The 20090-nt window shown below is 33.6% G+C and overlaps 1 protein-coding gene across 1 annotated transcript; it reads right to left on the reverse strand.

Annotated features, from left to right (window-relative positions):
• Window positions 1-18387: 18387 nt before the first annotated feature.
• On the reverse strand, window positions 18388-19318 carry LOC106773904 (protein SLE2). Its single transcript, XM_014660672.2, has 2 exons — window positions 19117-19318; window positions 18388-18877 (listed from the first exon to the last, which is right to left on the reverse strand). The coding sequence occupies exons 1-2, from the start codon at window positions 19232-19234 to the stop codon at window positions 18696-18698; spliced, it is 300 nt and encodes a 99-aa protein (XP_014516158.1). The 5' UTR covers window positions 19235-19318; the 3' UTR covers window positions 18388-18695.
• Between the last annotated feature and the right edge of the window lie 772 nt (window positions 19319-20090).

Genomic DNA, 20090 nt, shown 5'->3' on the forward strand with positions numbered 1-20090 from the left:
TTTGCTCAATTAACAGAAATTAAGTAATTAAAAATGAGTAGTGGGATGACAACTTGTATCAAGTATTATCCATTATGAATATTGTTCTTAACTCATGGTTAATTTAAGGTTACATACTTATTATGCACTTTATAAATCAATACATTATCTCCCAATTCCCCTTTTTTCTTCTTTACCTCTGAGTGCCTGATTAGCTTCGGACCTACCACCAAATCTCTGTAGTGCAAGGAAGCGAGCTGGGTCCCAAGCTCACTGTTCCTTTGTTACTCATGTTAGTATCTCGCACTGACCTTACTGCCAAAATCACCCCAACCCTTGAGAGCAAGAGCTATTGGCCATCGACGATTTTTGTCATCATCTCCTCTATTTACCATCAATATGCTTTGGAGTGGCCTTATGATGTTTAGAGTTGGGAGTCTCTTTTGTTGGAATGGTATATAACTCCCTTGTTTCAATACTTCTGTGTAGAGAGTGAGTTTGTAGTGTATATTTATATCTAATTTGTCTTTAACAATTTGCCAGTAGTTAGTCACGTACTATGCTGACCACTAAATAATTAGAAACTCGTATGGAATACAATGAAAAAGAACATGGAAAATTTACAATGAAGAAAACATGGCAAATTCTCAAGAACTCACATAACCATGCGACAATCAATCCATGGATTAGTTTCTTGTCATTCGACTTTGATTGTTTGTTGGTAATTGTTACAAGTGAATTTTAAGACAATCAATCCTACAAAACCGGTTTATAAGATAAGGTTGTATTCATTTATATACTATGAATTGGTCTTATTTCTAATCGATGTGAGATTTCTAAAATCCCTCACGTCGAGGTATATACATCTCAAGCGTGGGATTAGACATTAATGGATGGTCCTCTAGCAGGTAGAACTATATACCCAACAAATAACAAATATTGCTAGGATATATTCTAACCATGGCTCTAATCATGACTCTCATACCATGTTGAATATAGTGAAAAACTATATTTGGGATTAATCTCCCTTGTGTTTAAATACACATATAAGGTTATTTATTTATAATAGAAGAAGTATGGACTAAACCTAAAATACAAATAAAAAATAATAACAAACTAACTAAAAGATAAAAGATAAATATAAAATAAAGATAATATATCTAACGCTCTCCCTCAAGCTGGTGCATACAAATCGTATGTATGAAGCTTGTTACAAATATAATCAATTCTCGGTCCCCATAAAGACTTAGTGAAAATATCTATTAATTAATCACTTGAATTGACAAATTCAGTCTTGATATCTCCAGATACAATCTTCTCTCGAATGAAATAACAATCAATTTCAATGTGTTTGGTCCTCTCATGAAAGACATGATTAGAACTAATATGAAGAGCATCCTGATTATCACATATAAGCTTCATTTGCGTGACATCTTCAAATTGTAACTCTCTAAGCAATTGTTTAAGCCAAACAAGTTCACAAGTGGCTGAAGCCATAGCTCTATATTCTACTTCTGCACTAGATTTTGCCACAACATTTTGTTTCTTGCTTTTCCAAGATATCAAGTTACCACCAATGGAGACAATATTTAGATGTAGATCTTTTATCAGAAGGAGATCCTGCACACTCAACATCAGAATAACAAACCACTCTTGTATGGTTACTAGAACCATATAACAACCCTTTTCCAAGAGATCCTTTAATGTACTTTAATATATGAATAATTGCATTCCAATTATCTTCACATGGGGAATTAAGGAATTGGCTTACCACATTAACTACAAAGGAAATATCACGACGAGTAACTGTAAGATAATTCAATTTTCCAACTAGTCTTCTATATTTCTCAGGATCGGACATAGGCTCCCCCTGTTTTGGTAGAAGTTTAATATTAAGATCCATGGGTGTGTCCACAGGTTTTGAATTCATCAACCCAGTTTCCTCCAAAATATCTAGTGCATATTTGCTTTGAGATATAACAATACCATCGTTGGATTGATAGCACTGTTGGGTCTATCGAAGGAAGGGGTTCACCGGGGAGACACAAACATCATGAGATCTAAGCCCAACTATATAAAGGATTGAAACCACTCTTACCCAAAACCTTAAGGCAATGGGTTAATGGGTCTTTCATTTTTATATAGTGCTCTACTTTCTCATTTCTATCCAATGTGGGACATAGACTCACACTTGGATTCCCAACAATCTCCCCTCAAGGCTAAGTCCCTTCCACATAGGTACACTCCCCCTCCAGCGGAAGCATTCCCAACTAACCACAACCACGAGTAGCCCTTTCTAAACTCGTATCTTAACGGAACTTACTTACCTGAATACCCTTTTGAAGACTTTTGGTATAGGGATCATTATACTCGTCTCAACCAGTCACCAAGACAAACCATCGACTCTGATACCATGTTAGAAGTGGACTTCAAGCCTAACTTAACCCCACAAAACCCACTTTCTAATAGTAATGATTGAAGCACCCAAAGACATGTCGAAAAATTTCTCGATGGTTCTAATTGCAATTTCCTTTGGAAAATGGAATTATTTTGATGTTCACTATGGGATTAACAAGCACTCAAACTCATATGATGACTACATGAAATATGAGGAACATCATTATATTAAAGGAAGCATTAGACGAACAATAAATAGATCTATGGAGATGATGAAAGAGTATACAAAGACAAATGGAGACTGTGTAAAGAAAATATGTGGGTGAGTTGAAAGCCTTACGCGAAGAAAACACGTTAATCAAGTGGGAATGAGGAATAAGGGAGTTGGTACCTTCCACTCCCACCTAGCCTGAACCAACCAAGCAATCGCGTAAAATAGTTCAAGAAAGCACCAATGGAAGTAAACATCTCCATCGTCTCGATCAGGTTTGACACATCCGAAATGCATTTGTTTAGTATTATGGAGTGTCTGACAATTGGCGAATGTTGTTGTTTGAAAAGTATAATGAGTCCATTGACCTGGATGAACACGTGAGTATGTTCGTAACACATGACATTGTACACGACGAACAATGCCATCTAGTTTAAGGTCTTTCCCACCTTACTAAAGGAGGTGACATTAGATTGGTTCATACGTTTGTCAATTAACTCATCAACTACTTCGCCATCATTTGATCAAGATTCAAATCTTAGTTTGCAACTAGCTAATCACACCATTTGACTTCCATCGCCCTGGTCAACATTAGGCAAGAGAAAGATGAGTTTCTCCAAATGTTCATGGACTGATTTGGAATAGTGGCTATTCAAATAAGGAACTTGAGTCCAAAGGCATGCACCACATGATTATAGCATTGTGACCTGAGTCGTTCGTTGGTAGCTTGTACATGTAATCAGCTGAAAATTTGAATGACTTGTGACAACGAATGACCAAATTCATGTAGATGGAGGAGTTAAGAGACTCGCGTAAGCAAATACGTTTGGAAGGGTTAGGTGAGAAGAAGGGAACTAATAAGAAACTGTTCGAAAAAGGAGACTCTCGGTCCAAGAAATTGATTATGTAACAATAGTTTCAATAGTATACCCCTCTGAATACTCCTTGAGCAAACATATTGGAATAAGCCATCAATATGGATTTATAGGCTAAAATACTTTTCATTAGGTTTGATTGGCGTTAATGTTGTGTTTGTATATGCCACATGTTAGTTAATAATATTTTTTATTATTTTTTTGTCATGTGTTAGCTGATTGTCATGCCATGTGCTACATGACAGTGATAATGGTGGTGCCACATGTCCGTGTTTGTATTCAATTTAGTACTTATATTCGAAATTTTGACTTATTTGAGTTTTAGTTGTTTTTTTCTAAATGGAGCAATGTTCTCCCTCTCCAAAATGAAACCAAATTTATAGTTAAGTCTAATTAAAACTTATATCTATATTTGAAAATAATTTTTTGAAATTTATACATCAAGTCATTCTATCTAAATATTTAAATTAATTTTATTTTTCAATTTAAATTAAAAAATACCTATTTAAACTTATGATTTTTTAAAAATGTTAAAATGTAAATGTAAAATGACATTTTTAATTTTTAAATAAGCTAACAAAGATGTAAAATATATTAAGTAAGAACGAAGAAAGTTCAAAGCTATTTATAACAAATTTTAGCAAACCTTGAAAGTGAAGATAATACACACTAGTATAGCATGCAAATGTGAGATGGAGTGGTGGAGGTTAGAGTGGAGTATAACTTAAGGCTCAGAGAAGTGCGGAGAGTTACAAGACAATTTATGTACGTATATGAATTTGCTTTTTCTTTTTAAAAAAAATTACGCATTTGGGTCACATTTCAAGTTTATTATTGAAAGGGTTGAGTGGTATATGGCGTTGACAACTTCATCGGGAAGAAGTCATGAAATGTGAAAACGACTTCTTAATATTATTGTTGTACTCACTTTTGATGACTTTAACGAGATTAAACTTAATTAATTACCACTTTAACCTTAAGTAAAGTTCTACATGTAATTGACAACTTCAACTTTAATAGATTTGAATTCAAGTAGTGCATGTGAATGACCAATTCAGCATGAATCAATTTTTAACTAAAGTCGTGCCTGATAACGGTTGAAAAATCGTTATTTTTATACTTAATTTTGATACTAAATACAACCTTTTAGACTTAGAAACTTGCTTTGACTCATGTTTTTGCTTTAGTTTTGTGAATAAGGAAGTTGAGGTTATACTTAATGATTTTATTACTAAATTTCCTTCATTTTGTAGGTTTTTGGAATGACTCGAAAGAAGGGTTGAAGTATCAAGGAGTTGCAGTGTAGAAAAGTCAACCAGAATGCAGAAAAGTCAACTAGCCAACCAGAAAAGTCAACCAATCAACCAGGAAAGTCAATCAGTCAACTAGAATGCTGAAAAGTCAACCAGAGTGCAGCGTTAAGCAATAATGAGCGCCAAGCGCCAGTTTTCTCACCAGTTTTTCACTATTTTACGCCTGGGCGACACCGTTGGGCGTCATTCTAATTGTTGCACCTACTGTTGAGCGGCACTGTAGCATTGAGTGCCATTTGCGTGGACTTGGGCCAGTTTTTCTGTTATTTTTATGATCTGTTTTGGGCCTAGACCCGTTTTCTGTTATTTTTCTACCCTATTTAAAGACTTGGACACCCTAGAGAATGTATCTTTTGATGACTTATAGAAACACATTTTTCACCCCTTTGGGCAGATTTGGGGGTGGTGACAGCTCTCCTTTACTCTATCTAGGGTTTTATCTCTTCCATTCCATTGTACACCTAGTTCTTCCTTGACGATGGATAACTAATCTCATTTGTTGCTTGGGAAAGATGTAAACTTTAAACTCTCTTATATTTGAATTGATTCTTGTTATTGATATATGCTTCTTTCATTAATTGTTAGAGATATTCTTCTTTGCTCAAATGCTTGTGATGTTATGATTTGTAAATATCAGGAGATTTCGTACTCCTAGGGTTGGACGATTTGAGGATGTGAGAACCCTCCTTTTCTCTCCCTAGGATTGTTATCAAGAGATATCTTACAAATCACGATTTGAGAATTTTCTCGGGAGCAATATTACCTAGACATAGGGATAGGAGGATCGATTGCCTTTAAGCTTCTGTGCGAATGTAATGCATGATTAATTGCTAGGGAGACAAGACATTGTAAACTAGTAATTAGGAGTAGGCTCTTTTCACTAAGACATTGAGATTATGGTAAATTAGAAAGTGACATTAACATTAATGAAGAAGATGGATTCGTTTATGCATAAGAGTGATTAGGTGAAATCTAAACCCTAACAACATATTCATCTCATATTATCAATATCATCCACTCACTTTTTTGTTTAGCCTCAATTGATCAAATTGCATTCATGTTTATTTTTTCGCACTTTGCATTCAAAAACCCTAAAATATTGTTCTTATATTCTTAATTGGTTAAGCAAAAGCACAACTATTTAGTGCCCTGAGTCTCTTGGGAAAACGATACTTGGTCTTACCATTTTATATCACTTGATACGATTCGGTACACTTATCGGAGTCTTAACAAGTTTTTGGCACCGTTGCCTAGGACTCGTGGTATAACTATTCTATTTATGTGATTCTTAACTGATTAGACTTTATCTTTCTAAAAAAAAGAAAGAAAAAAATATATCTTTTACTGTTTTTATTTTTGGGCTAATTGTGTGCTCTAGTGCAGTGTTCTTTAGTATATGCAGGATAAAATTCGTGCTAGGAGCACAAGATCATCAAGACCTCTCTTTTTAGGTTTGAGAAGACTGCTAGTAGTAAATAAAGAAGATAGACAATGAAGAAGGTAAATAAGAAAAGAGAATTGGTTCACCAACACCCTGATGTGAAAAATGATGAACCCAAACCTGGAACACCATTGAAAGTCAAGAATAGGTTATGGGTTGTCAAGACTATCAAAGCAAATGAAGTTCTTGAGATTGAGGATCCTTAGAGTTGCTGATGAGCTGTCGCGGCCCATACAAATTTGATTGCATATTAAGAATGCAGTATAGACTAGGAAGTGACTCCTAGGTCGTCTCTCAAGGACCAAATGTGGTTCGAGAATTAGGTCAGACACGAAGGGGGGGGGGGGTTTGAAAAGGTTTTACCATGCATGAAAATGAAATTAAAACAGTAAAAACGAAACTGCTACAGTAATCACGAAAATTCACGTTGGAACTAGACAACTCTGACCTTTGCTCAATGTTTTACCCATAACTTTTTCTACAGAGCTCTAAATGAGATGAGGTTTTTTTTCCTGGAAAGTAGACTCAATTATCTTTCATGTGATATATAAAACATAGCATTTGGACCTCTGGTGTGGTTGCAGTAATTTTTTAAAAAACGAGTCCAGAGAGTGAAAATGCTAAACCAAATACTAGACTAAACAAATATCTAAATATAGTTAAATTAAATCGAATGCAAAACTAATTTAAAGAAAGGAAAAACAACTAACTACAACTCAAACTAATTTAAAGCTAAAGAAAATAAACAACAAAATTTTTTACCAACTCACTTGACCTCATTTACCTCTACCAATTAAATTGAAATTGCAAATGGCCGAATAAATCAACCTATGGCCGTGACATACTAAGTTCCATGATTTCATTTGAAGAAAAATAAAGTTGAGACATATTTTCCTCTTCCAGCACCGTTCCCTCCTATCTAAACAACATTAATCATCACTTGAAAGCAATGAATCAAATGAAATTTGACAAAAATTCCAGCAGCAGCATGAATCAATGCCCAAAGCCCATAAATCACCGTGTTATTTTCTCAATTTTGTTTTAAAAGTAAACTCACATAATAAAAATCAGCAGCTGGAATTAACTTTAGTTAAAAAGTGCATCAACCAAAATCAAGTAGCATAGACATTGTTCAAAGAAAAAAAAAGAAAGCCTTTATAGAGAAAAATGTAGCAACCCCTTGGATGGAGTGTGTCAGCAACTGCAGCCCAAAACAAACGTTCCAGCTCCTTTATCCAATGCCATTCACCAAGTGCCTTCAACAGAAGTGTGTGCTGCTCCTTATCTCCAAAAATGTCGAGACCCCCAAAATTTCAAAAGCCAAAACCTCCATATATAAAGTGACGGCTGAAAAAAAAAAGTAACGTTTCCAGCCAAGCTCCCAAAAATTATGACGGCTGCTCCTTTTCTAAGAGACCATGTGTCCTAAAATAATGGGGTGGGGTCCACTCCAAAACCCTAGGTGCCATGTGTCTATTTTTTTTACTATTGGGTTCAACAACAAATTCCAAAATTTGGCCCACAAAGTAAAAGTTTGTCTAAAAAGTTCTAACAATTAAAATTACAATACAATTAAAATTTAAAATGTCTAATCGGAGAGTCTTGAATTTATTTTGTCTCCTCCAAATGTCCCAAATTGTGTTTCCAAATTTTTCCCTGAAAATAATAATGCAAATAATTAGCTCAGAAAATTCAAATTAATTAAAATTAGAATTTCCGGTCAAATTAAGCACTATTAGCGAAAACGGGAAAATACCGGACAATTAAGCACAATTCCNTGATTAATTCTAGCACAATAAACTAAGTGAAATCAATAAAATACCGACTCATCAGTTGCTGACAAGAAAATTGTGAGATTTTGTTGGTGTCATGAAGGAAGGAAGAATTCCAAAATCAAAAATCCGGATTGGGCTTAATGGGGTCAAGCTAGTAATGTTAAAGAAGCGCTTGTTGGGAGGCAACCCAATTTCTGACTTTTTCTTTTTAACTGATTATTTATGTGATTTGGATTTTATTTTTTTTTGTGTGTTTAAGTTTTTCTTTAGGTTATATGCTGCTTCTGATGGTAGTGATGAAAGCATTTACTGATGGATTCTGCTACAACATCTACTGATGGATGTTGTCATGATAAGGATGAGGAATAATAACATCTACTGAAGGATTTTATGTGATCAAGCATCTACTGAAGGATGTTATGCGATTAGGCATCTACTGATGGGTGTCATTGACACCATTTATTGATGAATGTTGATGAAGATGACAAAGATTAGCATTTACTGATGGGTGCTAACGAGAAAGATGTCCATTTACTGATGGGTGCTAGAAAGAGTTTGGGTTAGGCTCGTGACGTTAAACAAGCGCTACCTAGAAGGCAACCCAGTTGATTGATTTATTTTTGTTTCTTGTTTTAATTCTGTTCTAGTTGCATTTTAGGGCTTGATTGTTAAATATTTGAGTGGAGTTAAGAGAAATTGCATGAAATTCGAAAATTGAGAGTTAAATTTGAGTGTCAATGGATTAAGAGCGCTTAGGGCAAGCTAGGAAGAAGGAGAATTGGGGCCGCGCATATCGCTCAACGGTAACCTGGCGTTTAGCGGTGGACCTGCAGAAGGGGTTTTTGGTTTTTAAATTATTGAGCTCAGTATGGGTTGGCCCATTAAGTATTTTTTTAAATCCCTAGGGTGCGTTTTGGCCGTCACTTTCAGTCTCCATTCTTCCCAAGCAATCCCAAGTATCCTCCCTAACACTCTCCTTCAGAAAATCCTTTCCTCCATAATTTTTGCACCACCTCTTCATCCAAGTTTGGGGTTTTGTGAGAGCACAACAATTTAGAGGTTGTTTTGGATTTACTAATGCTTAACAATGTTCTTGAGGTTTTGTGAATTGTATTTGATGTAGGGATGACCTCCTCATCAGAGAAGAGAATCAAGACCATGGGACACAAAAGGAAGGAATCAGAGCGTGTTTATTCTAACAAGATCCTCTCTCGAAAGCATGAACAAAACTTCCAAATTGTCCAAGATTGAAGGCTAGTGGAGCTGGAGCAGCTGAAGCTCCATCTATGGAAGAGGATGATGAAGATGATGATTATGAAGATAGCATCTACTGATGGATGTTATCTGCACTAGAGCAGGATTTTTCTATCTTCTGTTTTTGAAACTTATTTGCTTCTGTTGGTAGTGTAGGGTTTGATGTACTTGGTTGGAAACTTTATTTGATGCAGTGGTTTGACTATTGATATTTGCATGATGGGTATTGCTTGATGATGCTTTGATATTGATGATGTTGAGAGTGTGCACTATATGCTGATATACAAGTGGGTGTTCTCAAGCTATGTGAACATATGCATGATGTTGCGATCGTGGTTATAATGCTAAGCAGATTGTTTATTTGGGAAATTTGGAATAGTGAGTGAGCTAATATGTGAGGTTTCGAGCTCTAGAGTTTTTGTTGATATGATTTTTATCTACTTGAAAGCATGAATGATATTGCCCAGGTTTCAATGATTGACTGAATTGCATATATATTTCATATGATCAAGATCGTTTTTTATTAGCCCTTTCTTAGCCAATGCATAAATTTTCGTCCCAATTAAAAAGAGCACAATGTGTTCTACCCTTTTTGAACCTAAGCCTTAAACATGATGTGAAAAACCTTTTTGAAAATCTTTACCTTGAGTTAAGTTGAGAAATATTATGTGGTATTGATAAAGGTTCAAGTTTGGGGTTGTTGGGAAGATTGAAAAAGAAAAAGATAAGCATTGAGCTAAAGTGTTGAGCAAAGAATGAAAAAGATGGAAAAGATAGAAAAGATAGAATGAAGAAAGATAAGATCAATGCAAAAACAGGGAAAGTTGGGAATGAGTGAGATTGGTTATGAAAGAGAGTATGTGCTTGAATTAAAAATGTATGAATAACTCTCTTAACTCAAGGATTTTGTGATCTTGAAAAACCAATTTTTCTTGTTAGCCCAACCTTATTATAAGCCTTGAAAAGTCCTTGTGATGACATGTGTGTGTGAGAATGTTTGATTTTGGTAAATGAAAGGCAATTTTGTTTTATGTGACATGTGGATATAAAAGGGAAGGAGTGACCTCTTGAAACACCTGTGTGATTGAGTGAAACACTTTATCTGATGAGGAATGATTCCATGAATTCATGATTACATCTATGCTTAGTAAATTGATCATTCGTGAGAATAACATCTGTTGGATATTAAATGACTATGTGAACACTATGATGAGTTATTGTAAATCAAGGCATGTGTACATCTTGACTAAATTCTATTGATGAGCTGATTTGAGTGATTACTTGTCTTGAAAGAAAAAGTTTTGGAAAGTGTTGAACCATTATATTGATTGGTGGAAGACTGAGTTACATCTTGTTTGTTTGAGGACAAACAAAGTTTCAAGTTTGGGGTTGTGATAACGGTTGAAAAATTGTTATTTTTATACTTGATTTTGATACTAAATGCACCCTTTTAGACTTAGAAAACTTGCTTTGACTCATGTTTTTGCTTTAGTTTTGTGAATAAGGAAGTTGAGGTTATACTTGATGATTTTATTACTAAATTCCCTTGATTTTGTAGGTTTTTGGAATGATTTGAAAGAAGGGTTGAAGTATCAAGGAGTTGTAGTGTAGAAAAGACAACCAGAATGCAGAAAAGCCAAGCAGTCAACCAAAAAAGTCAACCAGTCAACTAAAATGCTGAAAAATCAACCAGAGTGTAACACTAAGCGGTAATGAGCGTTAAGCGCCAGTTTTTCACTGTTTTGCGCTTGGACGACACCGCTGGGCGCCATTCTGAGTACCGCATCTACCGCTGAGTGGTACTGTAGCGGTGAGCACCATTTGCGTGGACCTAGGCCAATTTTTCTGTTATTTTTATGATCTGCTTTGGGCCTAGACCCATTTTTTGTTATTTTTCTACTCTATTTAAAGACCTGGACACCCTTGAGAATGTATCTTTTAATGACTTAAGCATAGAAACATATTTTTCACCCCTTTGGCGGCAGATTTGGGGTGGTAACAACTCTCCTCTTCTCTTTCTAGGGTTTTATCTCTTCCATTCCATTGTACACCTAGTTCTTCCATGACGATGGAGAACTAATCTTATTTGTTGTTGGGGAAAGATGTAACCTCTAAACTATTGTATTTGAATTGATTCTTGTTATTTATATATGCTTCTTTCATTAATTGTTAGAGATATTCTTCTTTGCTCAAATGCTTGTGATGTTATGATTTGTAAATATCAGGAGATTTTGTACTCCTAGGGTTAGACGATTTGGGGATGTGACAACCCTCCTTTTCTCTCCCTAGGATTGTTATCAAGAGATATCTTACAAATCACGATTTGGGAATTTTCTCGGGAGCAATATTACCTAGATATAGGGATAACTACTTCTAGTTATTTGATTCCTAGTTCTGAATTAGTGGAAGATGTGAATAACAACAATGAAAATAACAAATTTAGTATTGAAATTAGAATAACAACAAAGTTAAAGATAAAAATCTTAATACAAGTAATCTTTATCATAGGTAATATAGTGGTAAAGACTTCATTTGTGAGATGAAGCCCTACAATGTGGCCTTTGTGTTTGTCTTCTAGGCCTCTTTTGTTGGCGGTGGTGGGAGGATGAAGGTGGTAGCCCATCATTATCATCATATTTTTCTTCATTATCATTATTGTCACCTTGACTAACTGTTAATTGGGATGACATTGTGGGATGACAATATCCTATGGATGATGTGGGATTAAGTACAAATTGAGGTGGTGGGAATGTAGAAATTCCGAACATATTTGGTGGACTAGAGAAAATATCTAGTTGACTGGGAAAAATCATACATGTGAACGAAACACTTTTGAATGGTAACTGAAAAGACATGTTTTGGAAACATAACATTTAAGTATAAAATCTTACTTAGAGAAAAACCATACTAGTATAGGAAAGAAACCAAGAACATAAATTACTGTAACTCATAAATAATCAAAAAATAAAAAGTTTGTGAGAATTCGTAGGTTTAGTTGAAGAAGAGGAAGGATATTTTATAGTTAGGTATGCATGTATTGCAAGGTGATCGACATGGGAAGGAATTGACTTCTTTAAATCATTTTTTAGTGTAAGAATTATTTTAAAGACACCTATACTAAGGTGAGGATATTGTCGGATAAGATGACAACAAATGACAAGTTAGTAATTACAGGTGTACAGTTAGATAATATTTTTTATGACTTTCAATACTACCTCATGCAATTAAAAAACAAATAAAAGAATGTGGGTAGTTATTGTCTGAAAATCTTTGAAATATAGAAACGGGATAATATTTAAGTAAGGAAAAGTTGACCCAAAGGAAACTTTTTGTATTACACAAATACATGTATGGACATTGATGAAACATAAATGACTTAACATAACGTTCTTATATAATGATTAACATCAAATGTCCAATTCAATGTGAAAGTCACTTTAAGTTAAGTCTAAAGTTTTTCTTGGAGTTAACTTAAGGTATATACTTTTTAAATAGCAATTGCATACAATAAATTTAATCTTTCTTAACTTTAACTCATAAGATGAATACTACACAAGAGAGATGAATTAACTTTAATTCATAAGATGAATACTATATGAGAGAGATGAATTAATGCTGATTGAAACTAGACTGAAGATATCAATAAAATATGAGAAAGATGAATTAATGTTGATTGAAACTAGAATTAAGATATCAATAACATACTATAGTATAACAAATAATATAAAGTTGTACTAACAAAACATGCATAAAAAGAAAGGAAGGAAACATATGATATTTTGTGTTTTGGTTGAATTGGTCTGAGGGTCGGTCATCCTTCCCTGCTCTACTTTATGCTTCGATCGTCTAATCCTCCTCAAGAATACAATCCACTCCGATAGGTTGTTGACCTACAGAAGACACTCTGACGCTCAAGTCAAATATGTTTCATAAAGATGTTACTATTTTATCATGATAGAAAATGATGTCTTTAACTAAACAACAATTGTATATTTATAGGACTTGTGGCCGCCAAGCACATTGATTAACCGTTAATGCAGTATATTTTTAGCCAATCAAACCCAATAATCAATTATTAATACCGTATATTTGTAAAGCATAAGGCAATCTGACCCATTAATACATGTTAACTCCGATAGGCATTTTTCATATTGTACACAAGCCACCAAGTCCAAGCAAGCTCTTTATTGAAAAATGTGTGCAGGGATTATTATGAGTTAAGAGAGGTCACTTACGTTGTATTTAAGGAGTCTATTTAAGTCTTCATTCCTTTCTGCACCGAGCGGTGGATTCTAGGATTTCGCCATTGAAACTCCTTCAGCCTTGGGCCGAGGTAGATTCATTTTGTAGATACGCCTAGGAGCTTTTAGTTCATTCAAGGTCGAGGTAGATTTGTTTTATAGAATCACCGAGGAGCTTTCCATCCATTCATGGTCGAGGTAAATTAGTTTTATAAATCACCGAGGAGCTTTCCGTTTGTTCATGGTCGAGGTAGATTCATTTTATAGAATCACCGAGGAGCTTTTCGTCCGTTTTTGGTCGAGGTAGATTCGTTTTATAGAATCACTGAGAGCTTTCCGTTTGTTCATGGTCGAGGTAGATTCGTTTTATAGAATCACCGAGGAGCTTTCCGTCCGTTCGTGGTTGAGGTAGATTCATTTTTTATAGAATCACGAAGGAGCTTTTCGTTCATCCTTGGTCGAGGTAAATTCAATTTATAGAATCACTGAGGAGCTTCATTTTATAAAATCACTGAATGACTTTTCGAGGTAGATTCGTTTTATAAAATCACCGAGTAGATTCGTCGAGTGGTTTGTGCACAAGGTCCTATCATCTGCACTAAAGAGAAAATAGCAATTCCAATTCGAATGGTTTGAAAAATCTAGAAAATCAAATTAATATCAAAATAGTTTAGATTATGAAGTCAAATGGCCGGGTATACGAGACAGTTCGGTCTTTCGTATTAGGATGTGTAACAGATGAGTTGTATGTGCTTACTACCTTGTGACCTACAGAATAGATGAAGACATTGACTATGATAATATAAATAGGCACCGCTCGGGATACGCTGAACGAGGGTAGAGGTGCCCAGTTGATGCTTGCACGAGAGCCAAGCCATTGAAACCTGACAAGGTTGAACGTCGGTGGTCCAACTAAACGAGCAGGAAGGGACTGGACCTTCCTGGCGAGATATTTTTACTCACAAAAATATGAGATAACCAAAATAAAGTAAATGCTTAATCTATAAATTATACTAAAAAGTCATTAGAACCTGACAAGGTTGAACATACTTCTGAACCTTCCCGTGCAAGATATTTTTACTCACAAAAATATGAATTAAACGAAATAAAGTAAACGCTTGAATATATTATAATTTATAAATTATAATGAAAAGTCATTGAAACCTGATAAGGTTGAATGTAGGATTGAATCTTCCTGTGCGGGATACTTTTACTCACAAAAATATGAGTTAAACAAAATAAAGTAAATGCTTCAATATATTATAATGAAAAGTCATGGAACCTGACAAGGTTGAATGTAGGACTGAACCTTCCTGTGAAGGATATTTTTACTCACAAAAATGAGTTACACAAAATAAATTAAATGCTTCAATATATTATAATTTATAAATTATAATAAAATGTCATTGGAACCTGACTGAACCTTCCTGTGCAGGATATTTTTACTCACAAAAATATGAGTTAAACAAAATAAAGTAAATGCTTAACTAAATTATAATAAAAAGACATTCTAACCTGACAAGGTTGAACGTAGGTTTGAACCTTCCTACACATGAGTTTTTACTCACAAAAATATGCGTTAAGTAAACATTTCAATATTTTATAATTTATAATGAAAAGTCATTGGAACCTGAAAAAGTTGAACGTAGGTTTTCACCTTCCTACACATGGTATTTTTACTCACAAAAATATGAGTTAAACAAAATAAAATAAATGCTTCAATATAAATTATAATAAAAAGTCATTGGAACCTGACAATGTTGAATGTAGGTCTGAACCTTCCTGCACATGATATTTTTACTCACAAAAATAAGAGTTAAATAAAATAAAGTAAATGCTTCAAAATATTATAATTACAAATTTTAATAAAAAAGCCATTAGAACCTGACAAGGTTGAACGTAGGACTAAACCTGATAAGGTTGAACGTAGGTCTAAACCTTCCTAATAAGGTTGAATGTACATCTAATAAGGTTGAATGTAGGACTAAACCTTCCTGCACATAATATTTTTACTCACAAAAATATGAGTTAAACAAAATAAAGTAAATGCTTCAATATATTATAATTTACAAATTATAATAAAAAGTCATTAGAACGTGACAAGGTTGAACGTAGGTTCAAACCTTCCCGAAAGTTCTCAAAACAAACGACATGACTTTAGAAATTATTATGAAATTTTTTGCTCTTGTTGCAAAACCTGGTATTGATCCGAGGTAGCGATGTCGAGACCGAGCACGCATATGGTTCCTCGTGGTTCCATGGGAATGCTGCTCGGTCCCACGATGGGCGCCAAAATGTTTCGGTTGAATCGGTCTGAGGGTCGGTCATCCTTCCTTGATCTGCTTTATGCTTCAATCATCCAATCCTCTTCAAGAACACAATCCGCTTTGATGGATTGTTGTCTACTTCGACGCTCAAGTCAGATATGTTTCATAAAGAGGTCACTATTTTATTATGATAGGAAAGGATGTCTTTACTTGAACATCAATTGTATATTTATAGGATTTGTGTCCGCCAAGCACATTGATTAACCTTAATGTAGTATATTTTTAGGCAATCAAACCCAATAATCAATTATTAATCTGTATATTTGTAAAGCATAAGATAATCTGACCCATTAATACTTGCTAACTACGATATATTTCATATAGTACATTTTGCGTTACAATAAAAAGCCATTAGAACGTAACAAGGTTGAACGTAGGTCTGAACCTTCCTAAAAGTTTTAGAAACAAAAGACATGCCTTTAGAAATTATTATGAATTTTTTTTGCTCTTGTTGCAAACATGGTATTGATCCAAGGTAGCGATGTCGAGACCGAGCACGGATCTGGTTCCTCGTGGTTTCATGGGAATGTCGTTCGGTATCACAATAGGCGCCAAAATGTTTCGATTGAATTGGTCCAAGGGTTGGCTGTCCTTCCTTGCTCTACTTTATGCTTCAATCGTCTAATCCTCTTCAAGAACACAATCCACTCTGAAGGGTTGTTGTCTACTCCGACGCTTAAGTCAGATATATTTCATAAAGATGTCATTATTTTATTATGATAGAAAATGATGTCTTTACTTGAACATCAATTGTATATTTATAGGATATTGTATATTTATACGACTTGTGGTCGTCAAACATATTGATTAACTGTTAATGCAGTATATTTTTAGACAATATGACTCGTTAATACTTATATCTCGGATATATTTACATTTTGAGTTAAGAAAGACCACATTACCACGTACTAAAGCTTAATTAAAATAACATTTAGAGTGTACTAAAGCTTAATTAAAATAACATTTAGAGTGTTTAATTAAAATTTTTTTATTTTTGTAAATAGTTTTGGATAAGGTTAGAGTACCAAGTACTATAAAATTAATATATATTTTATAATATATAAATATCTTAAATAATTAAGTTATAACAATAAATAATAAGAGGTGCTTGAACGAAAAAATAGATATTGACTTTACCAAATACTGAACCTATATAACTCATGGTATCAAGATTTTAGCTCTTAATTTTTTTTTTCTATAATGTCCTAAAATATTCGTAATATTTTATTAACCAAACGGGAAAAGACGATCTCGCATGTTTAATAGTATTTTTGCACTGATTTAATATATTTTGTTCATTTATAAATAAGGCATAAATATACTAAATATTGACCAGTAGAAATAGTTCAAGACAAAGTACGTTACATTATTCAAATAAAAAGTGTATAACAATAAAAATATCTTTGATTAAAGATAGACAATATTCCAACAAACAAATTTCTTCTTCAATCAATTTATAACTTTAAAGAATACAAATTATTTTATCCCAACCAAAACCAATGTAATATACTATTATTTCAATCAACTTGTATTGTTTCCCAACAAAACATAACATAAAAGACACATGATTTATGTGAAGACAGAGTCATTTTTTTTCTCTTAATGCATTCGAATTTAATTAATAAATGGTTTTCTTAAAATTTAAAATATTTTACATGAAATTAGCATTTTTAAAAAATAAAAACTAAAATTTTAAACATAGAAATATCTTTATCATTTAAAATGATCATAATTTAAATTCAATATTCTGTTTTATTTCCATTTTCTCATATCATCTCTCATTCCTCTTCTCTCTTTTTTTTTCATGTTCCCTCCTTTTCTCTCTTTTTTTTATGTTCCCTCCTTATCTGGCTGTTTTTTCTTTCACCTCTCTAATTATATTATTTCAATCTCTATTTTATCTTTTCTTTCTAATAATATTTAATGTAAATAGAGATAATATTTACTTTTTTTACGTTTATTCTTATAAATATATTTGAAAATGTATAAAAAGTAAATTAAATTGTTTCGAAGCTAAAATTTCAGAATGTTGAATTGCTTTCGAAAGAGAATATATAAAAGTAAAATAAATAAATAAAACAATTCGAATTTAAATTTCCAAAAAATTCTAAAAAGTTTCAAAGTAATTTGTTACAAATATAGTTCTTAAATATACTAGAAAAAAAAAATTAAATGTAACTGCACTGCTTTGCATTAAGTGTTTTTTTCTCTAATATGTAATGTAAAGTTAGTTATGTACCATGCCATGGGTCACCACTTTCTATTTCCTCCAAATAAATGTCAAAATTATGATATAATTTCAGAAAATAATTTATTATAAGTCCTCAACATATTTCTAGCTTATGCTTAGAAAATAAATGTTTATGTATGTACCAATTCCCTTATATTCGAAGTAAAACAAAACCATGCGGAATATTTTTAATTATTATAAAGTTTATTCCTATAAGAAATCTATCACAAATTTTACAGTTTAGAAATTTAAATTGGGTTAATATATTATTATAGCAATGTCATTTTGTGTCAATATTTTATTATAGTTTCGTCATTTACAAAAGTTTAGTTACTAAGGGATCATGACAATATAACATCTAGTTAATATACATTCCATTACCTTCGTCAACACTTGTGAAAGGGAGGCACATATACCTCACTCATCACTTACAACCCAAAAGAAAGACACGAGTACAAGGAAACCTAAAACAACCTAAAACACTAAAACATCATACATGCTAGCTAATTTATTTCACGACACACATGACACCTTGACCTACTACAACACTTTATAACCTATTCTCCCTTATAGAAGACTCGAGAAACTCACATTGAAGCTAGCATAAGAACACACTCGAAGGTTGTGAAACCTTTTTATGTGTGTGTGTTTGTTACATGTCGTTGTCCTTATTGGCAGAAGTCCTGAACTTGGATTCATCAATTTCAATGCCTTCCTCTCTAGCACGTTCTTCTCCTGATTTATCCATGGTGCTCAACCCACCCTTTCGTCCCATTTCTTTGTACCCTTCTGTCCCTAGTTGTTCCTTCCTTGTTTGCCCTCCCTTGCTCCTTCCTTTCATATTCATCACAAATAAACAAACACCAAAATCCAAACTCAAATTTTGTTATGCAGAAAAAGCTTCACAAGTAAGAAATATAAATCTGTTTGAAATGAATGATATGGAAAAGGTGATGAAAAACAAGGATAAGTATCATTAGTAGTTGTGAACTTGTGATGAAAATGATGTTTTTTCATATGCATGTATGAAAAAGATGAAGAATGTATAATGTCAGTATGAATTGATTATAAACCTTCAGCAAGGTGTTGCTGAGCCTCAACGCTCTTGCCACCAGTACCACCGGGAACAACAGTCTCTCCCTGCCTTGCTCTCTCATCAAGCTCTTGTTTGTTCTGCTGACGACTTGCCATGTTTCTCACTCTTTCTCACTACGCGATTCTATCGTTAACTAGGTTTGTTTTGGAAGCTATGTGAGAAGAACAGAGAGGGTTGAGGGTTTATATAGGGAGCTACGCGATTCTAATGTGAGATATAGTTATGTTTCGTTGCACATGTCCATGCATTGTTATCAGAGGGAAAAACCAGAAGCTGACAACAGGTAAAAATGGAAAACAAGGCGTGGCCATGCATTGACACGTGCGGCACACACGTGGCTGAAGGAGGAGGAAGACACGCATGCATACGTAGCTTCTCAAATGACACGTATCAAATGGTGAAACTCTAGCTTTTGTTTCACTGTTTGGTTGATTCTAGAGTTCCTTTGGCTCTGATGCAATGGCATATTCAACCAATTTTCTATTTTGATTTTTCTTGTCAAGCATTCAACTCGTAGCCTTCATTATCTGTGGAGAAATTTTCCTCAGCAAGAATTTGAATGTCAAAAGTCACTACTCTTAATTCTTCTGCTAATTTTGGTTTTGAATGTAATTTATAACTTGCTGTTATCAAAATATTTTGTGAATAAATTTATTGTGACACTCTATATATGAACCCTATTTTGCATCAAAGAAAATATATACATTAACAAAAAGATAACGGTGTCCATCCTTTCTTGCAGTTAGTTTCTAGTAGTTTGGACTAGAGAATGTACAAAGTTAGATTAATCTCTCTACACAATATAACATGTGCAGTTAAGTTATGTACTTATTAAAAGAAGTTATATATATTTAGTGAAAATTAAAAACGTGATCATAGTTTTAGACCATACCCACCAATAATTTGTTTATGTTGATGATTTATACCTGAAAATTTTAGTTGGAATGATAT

The sequence above is a fragment of the Vigna radiata genome, chromosome 9 (assembly GCF_000741045.1).
Source record: "Vigna radiata var. radiata cultivar VC1973A chromosome 9, Vradiata_ver6, whole genome shotgun sequence".
Classification (NCBI taxonomy): Eukaryota; Viridiplantae; Streptophyta; class Magnoliopsida; order Fabales; family Fabaceae; genus Vigna; species Vigna radiata.

Coding starts and splice junctions, on each gene's coding strand:
- LOC106773904 (XM_014660672.2), bottom strand. CDS start 19,234: ATGGCAAGTCGTCAGCAGAACAAACAAGAGCTTGATGAGAGAGCAAGG. Junction 18,878..19,116: donor TCAGCAACACCTTGCTGAAG/GTTTATAATCAA, acceptor TGAATATGAAAG/GAAGGAGCAAGGGAGGGCAA.